This window comes from Myotis davidii, unplaced genomic scaffold (assembly GCF_000327345.1).
Source record: "Myotis davidii unplaced genomic scaffold, ASM32734v1 scaffold53, whole genome shotgun sequence".
In the NCBI taxonomy this organism is placed as follows: Eukaryota; Metazoa; Chordata; class Mammalia; order Chiroptera; family Vespertilionidae; genus Myotis; species Myotis davidii.
Window position 1 is genome coordinate 3,699,130 of NW_006286140.1, and position 14,053 is coordinate 3,713,182.

The following is a 14,053-nucleotide window of genomic DNA, read 5'->3' on the forward strand; positions in this document are numbered from 1 at the left end:
GCTTTAGTGTTTACACATACAGCCATGCCTGCTCGGGTTTCAGTATGTAAAGCAGCCATGGCAGCAATGAAGAACTTAATCATTGCTCAGGCTCAAACCACTCTTCCCAAGATTACTGCACCAGGGAATGGAAGCAGAGACAACACACCTGGCAATAGATTCAAGTTGCTACAAAATAACATTAAAATACATGACATAAGGAACTTGTAAGCCACATTTAACTTTTAAAAACTGAAGCTCAAATTACCACTTTAAATCAGAAATGAACATTTCAAGTGTCCTCCTGCCATTATTCACATGGGAGGCAGAGAAAGTTAGAGAGTTGTCCCATCTGTGGACTTTAAAATATGTCTATCGGTCCTTATTGTGTTTCATCTCGTCACAATGGTGAGCTGAACACATCTGCACTGCAGGCAGCACAAACCGAAATGGAGGAGGTTCAGGAAGGGGGCATCTGGAGCTTCCTTGTTGGCTTTAAATTCACACTCTCTTACATAGGCACTACCATTGCCCTTCTGTACAAATGGCAACAATAAATTCATTGTAAAAATCCTGTATAATAAAGGCCTAATATGCAAATTGTCCCCTCGACCAGGAGTTCAACCAGGAGTTCAACTGCTCACTATGACGTGCGCTGACCACCAGGAGGCAGCGCATAACATAGTGGGCAGCAGTGGAGGCACTACCAGCCCCAGTGGGCCCTGAAGAGAGTGGGACCACAGTGGGATAGTGGAGCAGGTGAGCGAGCGATGCCAGGTCAAGGCAGGTGCAAGCAGGGCCAGATCGCCCTGCAAATGGCGACCAGTGGTGGCGGGAGTGTTCAATAAAAACAAGGAAGATGACACTTGATAAGCATAACCCAATACATTAATGTCAGTGCATATGCCTAACTCAAACAAGAACTTCACACGGCTCTAGATGAGTTTAAATGGTATATGAAATACAATTTTATCAATATTTACTATCACATAAAGATTTCCAAAATAATCCCCTGGGGGGAAAAAAAAGATTTTGTTCTGAGCCACCATATCACTGTTGCCCTAAAAAGGAACTTAAGCTCTCAAGGAAAACAGACTTGTAATACCTGGGCACAAGTGTCCCAGGCAGTATGGTATGGTCAACGTTTCTAGGAACAGTGGGAAACCACAGAGCGTGGTCAGCTTTCCTGGAAAGATCAGGAAAGGCTTCATGGAGGGGTGACACTAGTATGGGGAGGCTGAGAAAGCAGGATACACTTTATATACATGAATATATATATATATGTATAATCTCAATACATTCGACACAATACTATTAACACAACAAGCACAGTTCTTAGCTAAATTTCCTGCTTGTTGTTCATTTTCCACTTCTTCGAACCAGCCTATCACTAAAACTAAATTTCACTGAAAAGATTTATTAAGACCTGGCATAAAGGTGACTCACTTGAAAAACTATACCTTCAAAAATGATTCTAAATATATAGTATGAGGTAAAAATTATGTGGGCTTGAGATGCATTCTTACTTTTAATCCAAAGACTGGTCAAACATTATTTTTAGAACTTAGTTTTAGGAAATTACAATTAATGTTGGTTAAGAAATGTTAAAATCTGAAAGTTACCTACATCAGAATCCTTCTAGTTACCACTTCAATATTTATCTGATCTACATACAAAACTAGGATTTAGAACATGGGCCATATCCTTAAAAATGTGGAATAATTCTCTTAACCTAACCATTGTAAAAACTGTATGAAGTATGTTTCACATTAAAACCTTCAAAAATTACCCTTTGAAAAATACCCAAAACAATTTTCCAGTAATATTATCTTTCTCAGCTTTTTACTGGTTAGACTAGCTTTTTATTGGTTGTTTACAGTTAAGGAATACTTCTATTTACTCCTTTCCTAAATTAAGCACTTTTATAACAAGGTAAGCCTACCCATGATTTTTTAAAAATATAACAAATATGTATTAACTCCTTACAATAAAAGTTCTTATGTTGACACAAAATAAAATGGCAAGTAAAACTGGGGGGGGGGGGGGGGGGGGGGGGGGGGGGGGGGGGGGGGGGGGGGGGGGGGGGGGGGGGGAAAAAGGAAAAAAGAAATGTGAAGGACCAAAACGTATAAGCAAGAATATGAATGAGAACTAGAGAATGGGTGAGCAGTGACCAGAAACAATAGACATGAGGAAAGGAAATAATAATAAATGAGTCTCACTTTCTCACTTCCTTCTGTTCAAGGTAAGCAGCTTAACCAAATGTAAAGAACATGGGATTAGAGGACTAGCTTTGAGATTACAGGACACTGCAGGCTGACTGTGCAATCAGTGATGTCAGGGTTCCTGTGGATTTCAAGGAATTAATGTACAGAAAAAGGTAAATTACAAAGAGCTAAGGAGAAGTTAATTACAAATGTTACTATAATTAATGCAATTGTAATCCTATTAAGAACTATAGTCCTAATGACGTTTCTCCAAACTAAGAAGGCCAGGTTTTCAAAAATTTCAAACACTGTAAGTTAAAGTTAGATCCCATTAATTTTTAAAGCTCTGGAGGACTGGGACATAGGTCGCAAATAATTGCACTAATATGATAAATTTGCAAATGATTTTTAAATGTATGAGCTAAAGTAGATTCAAGGGTATCCCTACTGCATCACTCACTTGCATTCTTATACAATCCTTGAATGTGAGGAAGAGGAAGAAAGCAGTAGTGTTCCAGGAACTGCATATGATCCTGCGTAAATCGGAGCATAGGTGCCCAGGGAGCCAAGGTGGAGAACTATGGCTGTTTCCCGCCCCAGGACACCTGAGTGACATGCTTCTAACCCAGCTGTCACAGGGGCTCACGATGGCAACGAATCTAGGTGAAGGGCCACAAGGCAAAACTGCCACCCTCCTGCTTTCCCAGGCTGTGACAGACCACCCTGCCATCTCCCCTTCAGCTACCATTCCTCTCCCAGGGAACACCCTTGAGAATCACTACTCCAAGCAATGTTTTTATTTTACATTAAATCCTCTCCATGTTTCTTCTCTAGCAAACCCAAGTCAAAAACTGCCTGTCTCAAAGTCCGGAAAGTAAACATGCCCCAGGGTAGAAATAAATGTTGCCTCAGAGAAGCACAGCACTCTCAGCACTGGGAAGTAGTGTCTATCACAGTGATGGCGAACCTATGACACGTGTGTCAGAGGTGACACGCGAACTCATTTTTTTGGTTGATTTTTCTTAATAAATAAATATCAAAAATGTAAGTCTTTGTTTTACTCTGGTTGCAAATATCAAAAAATTTCTGTATGTGACACGGCACCAGAGTTAAGTTAGGGTTTTTCAAAATGCTGACACGCCAAACTCAAAAGGTTCGCCATCACTGGTCTATCATCATGTAGGGTGGCATAAGAACTGAGTGAATAAAGGCGAAGGAGTCAAAGACCCTCCTCCCTGGAGAACACAGAGATAAAGAAAAGGGCATGGTATGTCTGACACGAACATCTTCAACTTCATTTTGTAGGCAAGGGGAAAGAAAAATAAAATGTGGCATGTGGAAATTAGAATGCGAGGAAAAGCTAGTCCCATTCAAATAACTTTTGTCAGAGATCACTGTCCAAAATGTCAGTATCTCATTCAAATGACAGACTCTGAAACTCAGTTTTATATTGCAGACTCAAATATTCCTGGAATTTCTGAGTTGAAGGGACCTTCCATGTCAGAACAATTTACCACACAGGAAACAGAACCATTGAGATGGTGTGGGTTGTCAAACATGACCTGTTAGCAGGAAAACAAGCCTTTCAGCTCAGCTCTGCATATTCTCAGTCTAGGACTCTTACCCATCTCAGCAGACTTCAGTGCAGCTTAACGTTATATGCACTTGAATTTTCAGTTACAATGAAGATTTAATGTGTTAGAAACCATGTTTTATAAGGACATTTCAATTACTGTTTCTTTATTACTCATGAAAATATATTTGTTATAAAACAGCAGTACTGATAAACTTTTTAAAAATCCATCCATAGTTGATATCCTAACTGGAGATTCTGCAAATGAGTTTTCCTCCCTCAGACTAATAAGGAAATGAAATTGGTGTTTACTAGGTGTATCGGATAATAATGGTGGATTTTGTAATCAAAGAAACACAATAATTTCAAGAGAAACATCAAAAGCGCTTTATTCAAAGTAATGTCCATCGCCAGCTACACATTTCCCCCATCTTTCAGGTAATTTGTGGATACCGTCCCAATAGAACTTTTCTTGTTTGGAAGCAGAGACCCAATTTTCCACTTCTTCATACGTTTTGAAGTGCTGCTCAGAAAATGCGTGTGCCATCGATCAGAACAAGTGGTAATCTGAAGGAGCAAGGTCTGGTGAATACGGCGGGTGAGTTAATACTTCCCAGGCAAGATCTTTTAACGTGTCTTTTACTGGTTTTGACGTGTGTGATGGTTCCTCATCATGAAGCAAAATAACTTTGTCGTGGCACATTCTGGTCATTTTACGATCAAAGCGTGGTTCAGATTGATTATTTGTTATCAGTAGCAATCAGCATTAACGGCTTCATCTGGTTTTAGAAGCTCATAATACACCACACCTTCCTGATTCCACCAAACGCAGAGCATTGTCTTCTTTCTGAAGTGATTTGGCCTTGCAATCGATGTTGACAGTTGACCTGGATCAACCCACGATTTTGTGCTTTTGGGATTCTCAAAATAAATCCACTTTTCATTGCCACTTTTTTGCACAATTCAATGCAAAAAAGACTTTCTTTCATGCAGCTGAAGCAACATTTTACTGATGACTTTTTAGACTTTCTATGTCTTTTTTTCAGTTGATGTGGCACCCATTTTCCTTCCCTTAAAATCTTTCCCATAGCTTGTAAACAATCAGAAATTGTTTGTTGAGCAACATTTAATCTTTATTCAAGTTGTTTTTGAGTTTGACATGCATATTCATCCAATAATGCTTGTAATTGTTGGTCTTCAAACTTTTTCAGTTGACCTGGATGTTCTTTGTCTTTCATATCGAAATCATCACTTTTAAAGCATTTAAGCTGGTGTTCACAAGTATCTTGAGATGGAGTATGATCACCATAAGTTTCCTGAAGTTTACAATAATTTTTTCTTCAAAATAAAGAATTAAAACTTACTGCAAATGCCCTTTTTTGGCACAAAATTCAACATTTTTAAGCATAAAAATATCTATGATGCTAACACCATCAAATTTGACATATGAATTTTTGAAACTTGTCAATACAACAAAATAGCATACACATCAAATTGCATATATATCAACATATGTGTAACTCCATCTATTGAAAAAAAATCTGCATTAACTAGTATACCTAGTATTCTCTCAGTCTCAGAAGTAATCCTATATAATAAAAGCCTAGGTGGCATCATGGCCATGCACACAGCAGAGGCAGTTCCTGATGACAGCTCCGCATGGTGAGGCCTGGGGGTCCCACGGATCTGTGTGGCATGGAGGAGGCTGGTCCCAGTGTCTCCACCACCTCATGCGGAGGAGGCGGGTCCCGGCAGAAGAAGCAGGTCACAGCAGGGGAGGGCAGTTGTGGGTTATCAGGCTGGCAGGGGAGGGCAGTTGTGGGCAATCAGGTCAGCAGGGGAGGGCAGTTGGGGGTGATCAGGCCAGTAGGGGAGCAGTTAGTTGTCAATCAGGCCAGCAGGGGAGCGATTATGGAGCCATCAGGCTAGCAGGCAGAAGCGGTTAGGGGCAATCAGGCAGGCAAGCAGTTAGGAGCCAGCAGTCCCAGATTGTAAGAGGGATGTCTGGACATCCCCTGGGGGGTCCCAGATTGAAGAGGGTGCAAGCCGGGTTGAGGGACCCCCCCCCCGCATGAATTTTGTGCACCGGGCTCCTAGTTACTGAATATGTGCTGTATGCTCTGTCAACTGTTACAGAATAAACTTTTTTTTAATGTACATCTCCAAATATTAAGTACAAATCAATCCAGCATTCTTTCTCTACACCAAGAACTGACAATGTTAGGTTTTCTGAGGAAAGGTCGCAACACCTAGTAAACGACATCCTACTGATAAAGTAAATTTTTCAAATTGTCAAATTTTTCAAAAAAATCAGATTTAAATTTTTTGTGTAGTCACAACTGAGCCATCAAGTTGCTCTTTGTTATCAATTTTATCACTGGGCTGTGATATATAATTTTGCTGACAACAAAATATTTGTCTTTAAGTCAATTTTTCAAGGATGATGATAACTTTTCTGTTTTGGGGGGTTTTGCTGTTGAATTTTGGATATTGTCTCTGTAAGATGACCTCGTTTCCACTTTATATTTCTATTTTTAGGGAATCCAACTATAAAGTACCAAAGGAGAATTACCAATATACACCACACCTTACAATGTGTTAGGAACAGTCAAGCCAAAACAGAAAGTACCACAATTAACCTACAACCTAATCTTCTATTTGAAAAATGTAATGAAGCTTCTAATATTCTTTTCTCTAAGTTTATAGCTCCAATTCTTCTCACAGAATTTTACTAAACAAACACAGTAGTTTCTTTCAATGAAGACTAAAGCTTTTCCAGACAGACACAAAAGCACATAATATGTACACAGAGCATAAAAGTAGTATACCACATGCCAATTCTCTTAAAGTTAGTCATAATAAAGAAAGAACATCATAGGGAAAAAAATTTCTATTTGTAAATACATTAAGGTTTTCTTTATTTATAATAATTTTCATGTTTTCTATGTGAGACTCACAAAACAGGGTTAATTGATCTATTTGGCTTTTTTTACTAAATAACTCCTATTAGTGTAAATAGAAATTAGAACCTTGAGACTCAGAATTGTTGTATCTGAGAATACCAAACACCTGGTGAAAATGATTAATATATAACTTTAAAATCAGGATGTTCAAACTTTATAAACCACTTTACTTTAATGGTTTGCACAAAGGCCTAGACTACAGTAATACGTTTTTAGAGAATTCAGAAATACTTGTAGTCTCACCTTCATGCAGTCTGCCAAGGCACTATCCAGATTTGCAAGAGTTAACATGGAAGCCAAATTTCACAGAAGGCAAGTCCTTGTTAATATTTAAACAAGGAAGGATGGGGCTACTTTACCAGATAGATCAGTGGACCACTAACAGCAGGGCTGGGTCATGGGAAGCCTGAGAGGTTCAAACTTAAAGTAATTTCCTTTCCTGTTTTGAACAATCAAATCCAATGAACCATTATAACTGTGTGTTATGTGAAAACAATAAGATCATCAACCTTAGAAACTATTCAACACTATGCACCCTCCCACCCCAGAATAAAGAAATCAAAAGTTAATGAAATACCCAAGTCTTCATATAAATAAATCCCACTAATAATAAAAGGTGGTTTCAAACCATAAGAAAAGGTGTATTTAAATAGAAAAGGAAATGTAAGTGATGAACATGTTAAAGCGTGCATTTAAATATAAGACAAACCAAAATATAAAACATTCTGAAGCCACCATAAAGCAGCAGAATCCACTGAGGGGTATACTTAAGCAATCATTTGATTTTTTAAAACTTTAATGGCTGAAAAATATTACACAAACTTAAAGTTACTTAAATACTTTTTAAAAACCACAGTAAACATGGTACTCATTGACCACAATTAAAAATACTCATAATACTGTTGCTGCTCAGTATGTGTGTGGCTGGAAACAGGACTGACAATTTGGCTAATAAAGTTATGTGTCATAAAAATGCAGACAAGAGATGACATGATGGTTTCGCTAACAGACCGTCCTTTCCAGCCATCATTCCAAACCAAGATACAGAATAAAGTGATGTGAAAATCAAGTTTAAAGTCCTATTGTAGAACGTTACTGTTTGGGTATAAAGAAATTTATCCATTCTCATTTCTGAAAATATTATGTTTATTGAAAACATACTGACAAAGCCAGTGTGCTGCTGTAGTACAGTACTGTGGCAGATGTAAAATGCTCCATATCCAAGCTCCATTCCCTTATCCATTACACTGGGCAAACTTACCCACATCAGTCTGCACTGGACTCCGTAGGGCAGTTCCTCATGATTAACACTGACAAAGCCACGCTTTATATGCTTCTGCCTTACAGTCTCAATTTACAAAGACTTTCTGCTCTGAATTAACATCAAATGCAAAATACAAAATCTGACAGAGTGAAGATTAATGTGTTAAATAAAATTTTAAAAAAGAGCTATTTGGTGAAGTACCCTGAGAATTTAGATAAGTCTAATCCAAGACTGCATCAATTACCGAGACGTTGGAGAAAACAGAAAATCAATTAAACTTGCAGATTGTACCATATTGGGAAAGTCTTGAATTACCAACACTGGAGGCACTTGGAATTAGACTGACTAAAATACTAGCAAACATATTAATAACAATAGAGGCCTCTTTTATTAGAGATTGACTAGAGAAGAAATATGACTTACTAGTAAAAACATTTTTCTAATTTCAATAGGCAATAAATATTTACTTGCATTCCTTTGTCTTAAGTTATACAGTTAGACTACCTTTTACAAAGGATTTAAGTTTCTTCTTGTTTTGAGGATGTCATGTATGCATATCAGAAGTGCAGATTTATATTCCCATCAGAGCTTTCATGCAGAAAGTATTAATGACCTCATAAACGGAGACTAAGGTCCATATGAGTATTTTGAAAAGAAATGAATTTAAATCCTTTAAACATTGTATTTATTCCTTTAGATTTAGTTACACATCTTCTTGCATTTTCAAGATGTTACAGAGGAAATCCTGAATCCATATAATCTGGCCTCTCCCAAAGCAAATGCTACAAAATGAAATTTTCAGGCGACTATTAAAATGATGAGGTTTCATTTAATGTAACTTGAAATTTTCCATTTTGTTCCAACTAAGACAGATACAAATGGAATATGCTTTGCACAGTTTTATGTTAATTATAAGATTAAAATGCTTTCAGCATCAGTGTATCTTATTAATACATTTTTAAAAACATTACTTGGTATAGCATAAGGATAGCGATAAAAAGAATGCAAACAGGCTGTGGCAGAGGCTGTCTGTCCAAACCCCCTTCAAGGAAGAAATATGAAAAGAGCCCAACAGGAATCAAATGTGGAAACAAGAGAATTATGGCAAAATCCTCTCGTCAGGCTGTATTCCATCTGGCCCTTCTGGGCAGAATCTTGCTTCTCCACGGAGCATTTATCAATCAGGGTCCCAGCAAAGCAGATGGCATACTGCATAATTGAAGAGATTTTAATAAAGGGACTATTGACTAAAGTTTGGCAAAGTTAGCAAAACCAACAAGAGACAATGCGATACTCTAAGGTGAGCAACAATGGGGAGTTGTTTCTACTCCTGGGCCTGCAAAATCAAAGGAAGGAAATAGTTACAGGAACCTGGTAAATAGATGAATAGAGGGAGCCACCTGACAGAGGCTGTGGCCTTCAGGTGAGAGAAGCAACCAATAGAGGATGAGCAGGAGGGAGGGGGGAGCAGATAAGACATACTCCTATCTCCTGTGCTAGTCACACCTCCAACCTCTAATGGACTAAATCCATCTAGATGCCAGACAGCAAGGATCTACTGATGCAGTCACACAGGTCAGCCTCCAGGGACACACAGCAGGTGGAGAAGGGTGGGGAATTAATCTAGAGGGGCAAATAGACCCTATCCAGGACCCTAAGATGAATGTGAAGCAAACTGCAAATAACAGATAAAGGACAACAGATAAATAGTTGATCAGAGCAAAAGGTATTTGAATAAGATTAATGGGTTGGAGGGACGGTGAAGATGGCAGAATGGGGTAGAAGATCATTAAAATCACACTAAGAAGTCCCCCATGAATTTAGTGGGTAACAAGCAACCACTAAAGACACAGATGAAGGAGAGTAAATAATTTGAGGATAATAGTATATAAAGTCCGATTGAAAACAGAGTTGTTGTAGCAGAGGTCAGTCAAGTTATACCAGCAGTCTAGGTATTAAGGAGAGAGTAAGAAATAAACATTAATATGAGTTGTGTTCTGGGTAACTCAAAAGTATTACCCATTAAATCCTCTCCATTTTAAACAGAAAATTGAGCCTCAGAAAAGTAACATGCTGACAGACACAAACAACTCGTTAAATGCTAAAGGCAACAATATATCACTAACTTATGCTGTCTACATGAAGTATTGGCAATAGAAATAGAAAGTAAAGAACAGAAGTTCACAGAGGCGCCTCATTCTCTATTAACCAGTAGAACTCAGATGAGTCATCTAATCTCTGCCTACCTCAGCTTCCTCATTTGAAAATGAAGGACACCTACAAAATTATTTCTTCCATATCTAAAATTCTTTCATTGCATTACTAAGACTTAATTCACCAGCCTTCCTACCCTCAAACCAAACCTGCCAATGAACATCCCCCTCAATTTCATCTTCAACTCAACTCTTGCTGTTGATTCTTACAATTAAATCAAATGCAATCTCTCCAATAAATCCACTCAAGCCCAAACTCCTCAGTGAGAAGTCATCCCTAATTAACCCAACCATGGAGATCAGAAGCTTTCCGTGATATTATGATACTATAATATATGTATCTTCACCCATGATAGAGTTCCTAAAACTCATAATTTCCTGAATGACAGGAGCAACTAGAGCATTTTTTTTGTTATTCATAATAAGCCCTTTTCTGAACTTATGCTAATTAGTTTATGCTAACTATATCTGAGCTTATGCTAATGAGGACATTCTTGAAGGATGGGGGTGGTGACCATAGGAGCCAATCATGTTTAGGAGCTTGGAACTTTCAGCCACACAGACCCTGCTTCCAGAGAGGGGAGAGGGGCTGGACATTAAGCTCAATCACCAATGGGCAATGATTTAGTCAATCATGTCTATGTAATGTAGCTTCCAGAAAAAAAAAATAATAATGGGGTTTGGAGATCTTCCAAGTTGGTAAAAGCATTGGGGTGCTGGGAGTGTGGTGCGCCCAGAGAGCATAGAAGCTTTGTATTCCTTTCCACACAACCTATGGGTCGCGGCCCCTTTGGGGATCAAACGACCCTTTCACAGGGGTCGCCTAAGACCATCAGAAAACACATATATAATTACATATTGTTTTGTGATTAATCACTATGCTTTAATAATGTTCAATTTGTAACAATGAAATTGGGGGTCACCACAACATGAGGAACTGTATTAAAGGTTCGCGGCATTAGGAAAGTTGAGGACCACTGCTCTAAGTGCTCAATTCATGATAGTACTTCTGAATTCTCCAAGAAAGAGTTGGGATACAGTTTAAAGAAAACATTCAAATTATCACTGCTAAAAATCTGTGATCATGATATTTCATTATATTTTGGAATTTCAAGAAAAGATTAAGTTATAGCCTCATTCTCATATTCTGTGGTTATCAATCTCTTAATAAATCAAAGATTCAAAATTAATAAGCATTATTCACAGCATGTGGAAGGTAGCAGGTAAATGCCAGCAGAAAAAAATGTGGTTTTAAAAAATTTCAATTTGAGGAAAGTAATATATATTTGGTTGTTTTTTTAAAGTAAATTTCTCATTACAAGAAAATACTAAAAATTTAAGTGAGACCTTCAATTCATTTAACTTAATATTTCAATACTATATTACTAGTTTAATTTGTGCTAATATAACTGAGGAAAAAGAAGCTACAAATTTATGAATTAAACTACAGAATTAAGAATGACTTATTTCTCAGTGACACACATAAAACTCTGTTTCAAAGAACATTGGCTGATGAAATAAGCAAAGAATAATTCTATTTTCTAGTGAAACTACAAAAATTATACTTTAGGAAACCAAAACACTAATTTGGAGCAATATATGCTCCCCTATGTTGTAGCATTATTTACAATGGCCAAGATTTGGAAGTAGCCCAAGTGCCCATAAGTAGATGACTGAATAAAAGAGCTGTTGCACATAGAATACTACTCTGCCATAAAAAAGAAGAAAATCTTACCCTTTGCAAAAGAATGGATGAACCTGGAGATTATTATATTAAGTGAAATAATCCAGCCAGAGAAAAGGCAAATATACATGATGTCACTTAAAAAGTAACAAACAAAAGAAAAACAGACCCATAGGCAGAGAACAGGCTGACAGCTACCAGAGAGGAGTAGGGAGGGGTGCTGGGTGAAAGGGGTGAAGGGATTAAGCAAAAGCAAAAACAAAACAACACATAGATACAGACAACAGTATGGTGATTACCAGAGGAAAAGAGGGTGGAGGGATAGAAAAGGATTAAGGGGAGATAAACAGAGATGTAAGGAGACTTGGCTTGGGGTGGTGAACATACAATACAATATACAGATGATGTGTTACAGAATTATACACTTGAAACCTATATAATTTTATTAACCAATGTCACCCCAATAAATTCAATTAAAAAATAAAAATAAAGAAAATAAAAGAACTATGAACTAACTCCCTTATAAGCTAATCAAATATATGCCTCTTATATGGGATCAGTCAATGCATGAAGCAGTCAGGGACAAAATTTTAATCTAAAACAAAAATTTTCACAAAGATGCTTGATAAATATTAACTAAGTAGTATTTTTATAAATATATACCTCAGATGCTTTAAAGCCTCAAAAATCATTGCAACACCTGAGATGAAGGAATAGGAGACTGCTATGGTTGATGACTCTTTTTTATAATATGTCTAAGAAGAGAATAGTAAACTATAAAGAAATAGCTAAGAAGATGGAAACCATGGAAGATGGTGACTGGCCCTCCTTTTTGGAACAAGCTGAGAGGAACGGGGCTCGTTGTCCGTCCACCGTCTCTGCACCGCATCCAGGTTAACCTCCGTCAGGCAGTTTTATATACAAGATACACCTCTGCTTATCTTTCTTTCAAGAATTACCTTTAATTGTTTCCTCCACAACTTCTACTACACGATCTATCTGTTGAACCTGGAAAGAAAACAAACTGTTAGACAAGGAGCTTACCCAAAGAAGAAATATTAATTTGTTTATTCTTCTGCTTGAGTCAATGTTACACATTTTCTAAGCTCATGAAAGCAGGTTTTCTTTAATTAATGCATTTGACAGTATTATAAAAAAATATTCTATATTGAGATTTTGTTACAATAAAATATGAAATTATCACTCTCCTGTCCTCTAATGACAATTAAAGAAATCATACTACATTTAAATAAACTTCCTGGAGTTGTTAGAATATCTTATCAACATAAAATCTAAAAGTCCTAAGATATAAACTAAAGTTTAATTAAAACATGTCTCTTCACACAGAGCTTCAAAAACAATGACAACCTATACAAAAGGGCATGCTGATATTAAGAGGATCGACCCCAAATTCTCTGTTTTATTAGTTTAACACTGAAACCCCTTTTAATGAATTTCTACCCTGTGCTGGGTACTGTGCTCAAGCCCATGGACTACAAAGTCAAATAATAACAGTTCCTGCCCTAGACATGAGTGACTAAGGAAGATTTCCCAGGGCATCAGGAGATCACAGAGGAAAGGTAATAAAATCTGACTGAGTGACCCAGGAATGCTTCTTGAGGATAAGCAGGATTAGATTAGAAAAGGCCCACTAGGCAAACTGAGTTAGAGTGGCTAGAGTTAGATGGAACATGGAAAAAGCAAAGATTGTAGTCCAAGAAGCAAAAGGAACAGAGAAAGTTAACTTAGATCACAAGTGATATCTAGTTAATTGTTTTATTACAAAAGAAATTTGTTCAATGAACAAATTCAAACAAAAAAGGAATATAAAGCAGAAAAAAAGGTAACCTGTAACATCCTCCATGCTCCACTTCCACTCCTCAGATGAATCACTCATAATTATCTGATGAGTAGATACCAAGACATTTCCAAATGCTAAACATTTATATGCAGGGCAGATAAAAGAGTTAATTATTATATTATTATTTATTAATTACCAGAGGCCCGGGGCACAAAAATTTGTGCACTCGGGGGGGAGGGGGTCCCTCAGCCCAGCCTGTGCCCTCTTGCAGTCTGGGATCCCTCAGGGGATGACCACCTGCTGGTTTAGGCCCGCTCTCCGGGGGATCGGGCCTCAGCTGACAATCAGACATCCCTCTGGCAGCCCGGC

At 37.6% G+C, this 14,053-nt stretch overlaps 1 protein-coding gene across 5 annotated transcripts in view; it reads right to left on the bottom strand.

The window, feature by feature from the left end:
• The window catches only part of CDKAL1 (CDK5 regulatory subunit associated protein 1 like 1), a 681,380-nt gene that overhangs the window by 438,238 nt on the left and 229,089 nt on the right, over positions 1-14,053 (bottom strand). For all 5 annotated transcript variants that reach the window (XM_006757272.2, XM_006757271.2, XM_006757274.2 and 2 more), the window contains one exon: positions 12,843-12,891. In XM_006757272.2, coding sequence (XP_006757335.1) covers positions 12,843-12,891 — 49 coding nt within the window. The remainder of the gene's footprint in view (positions 1-12,842; positions 12,892-14,053) is intronic.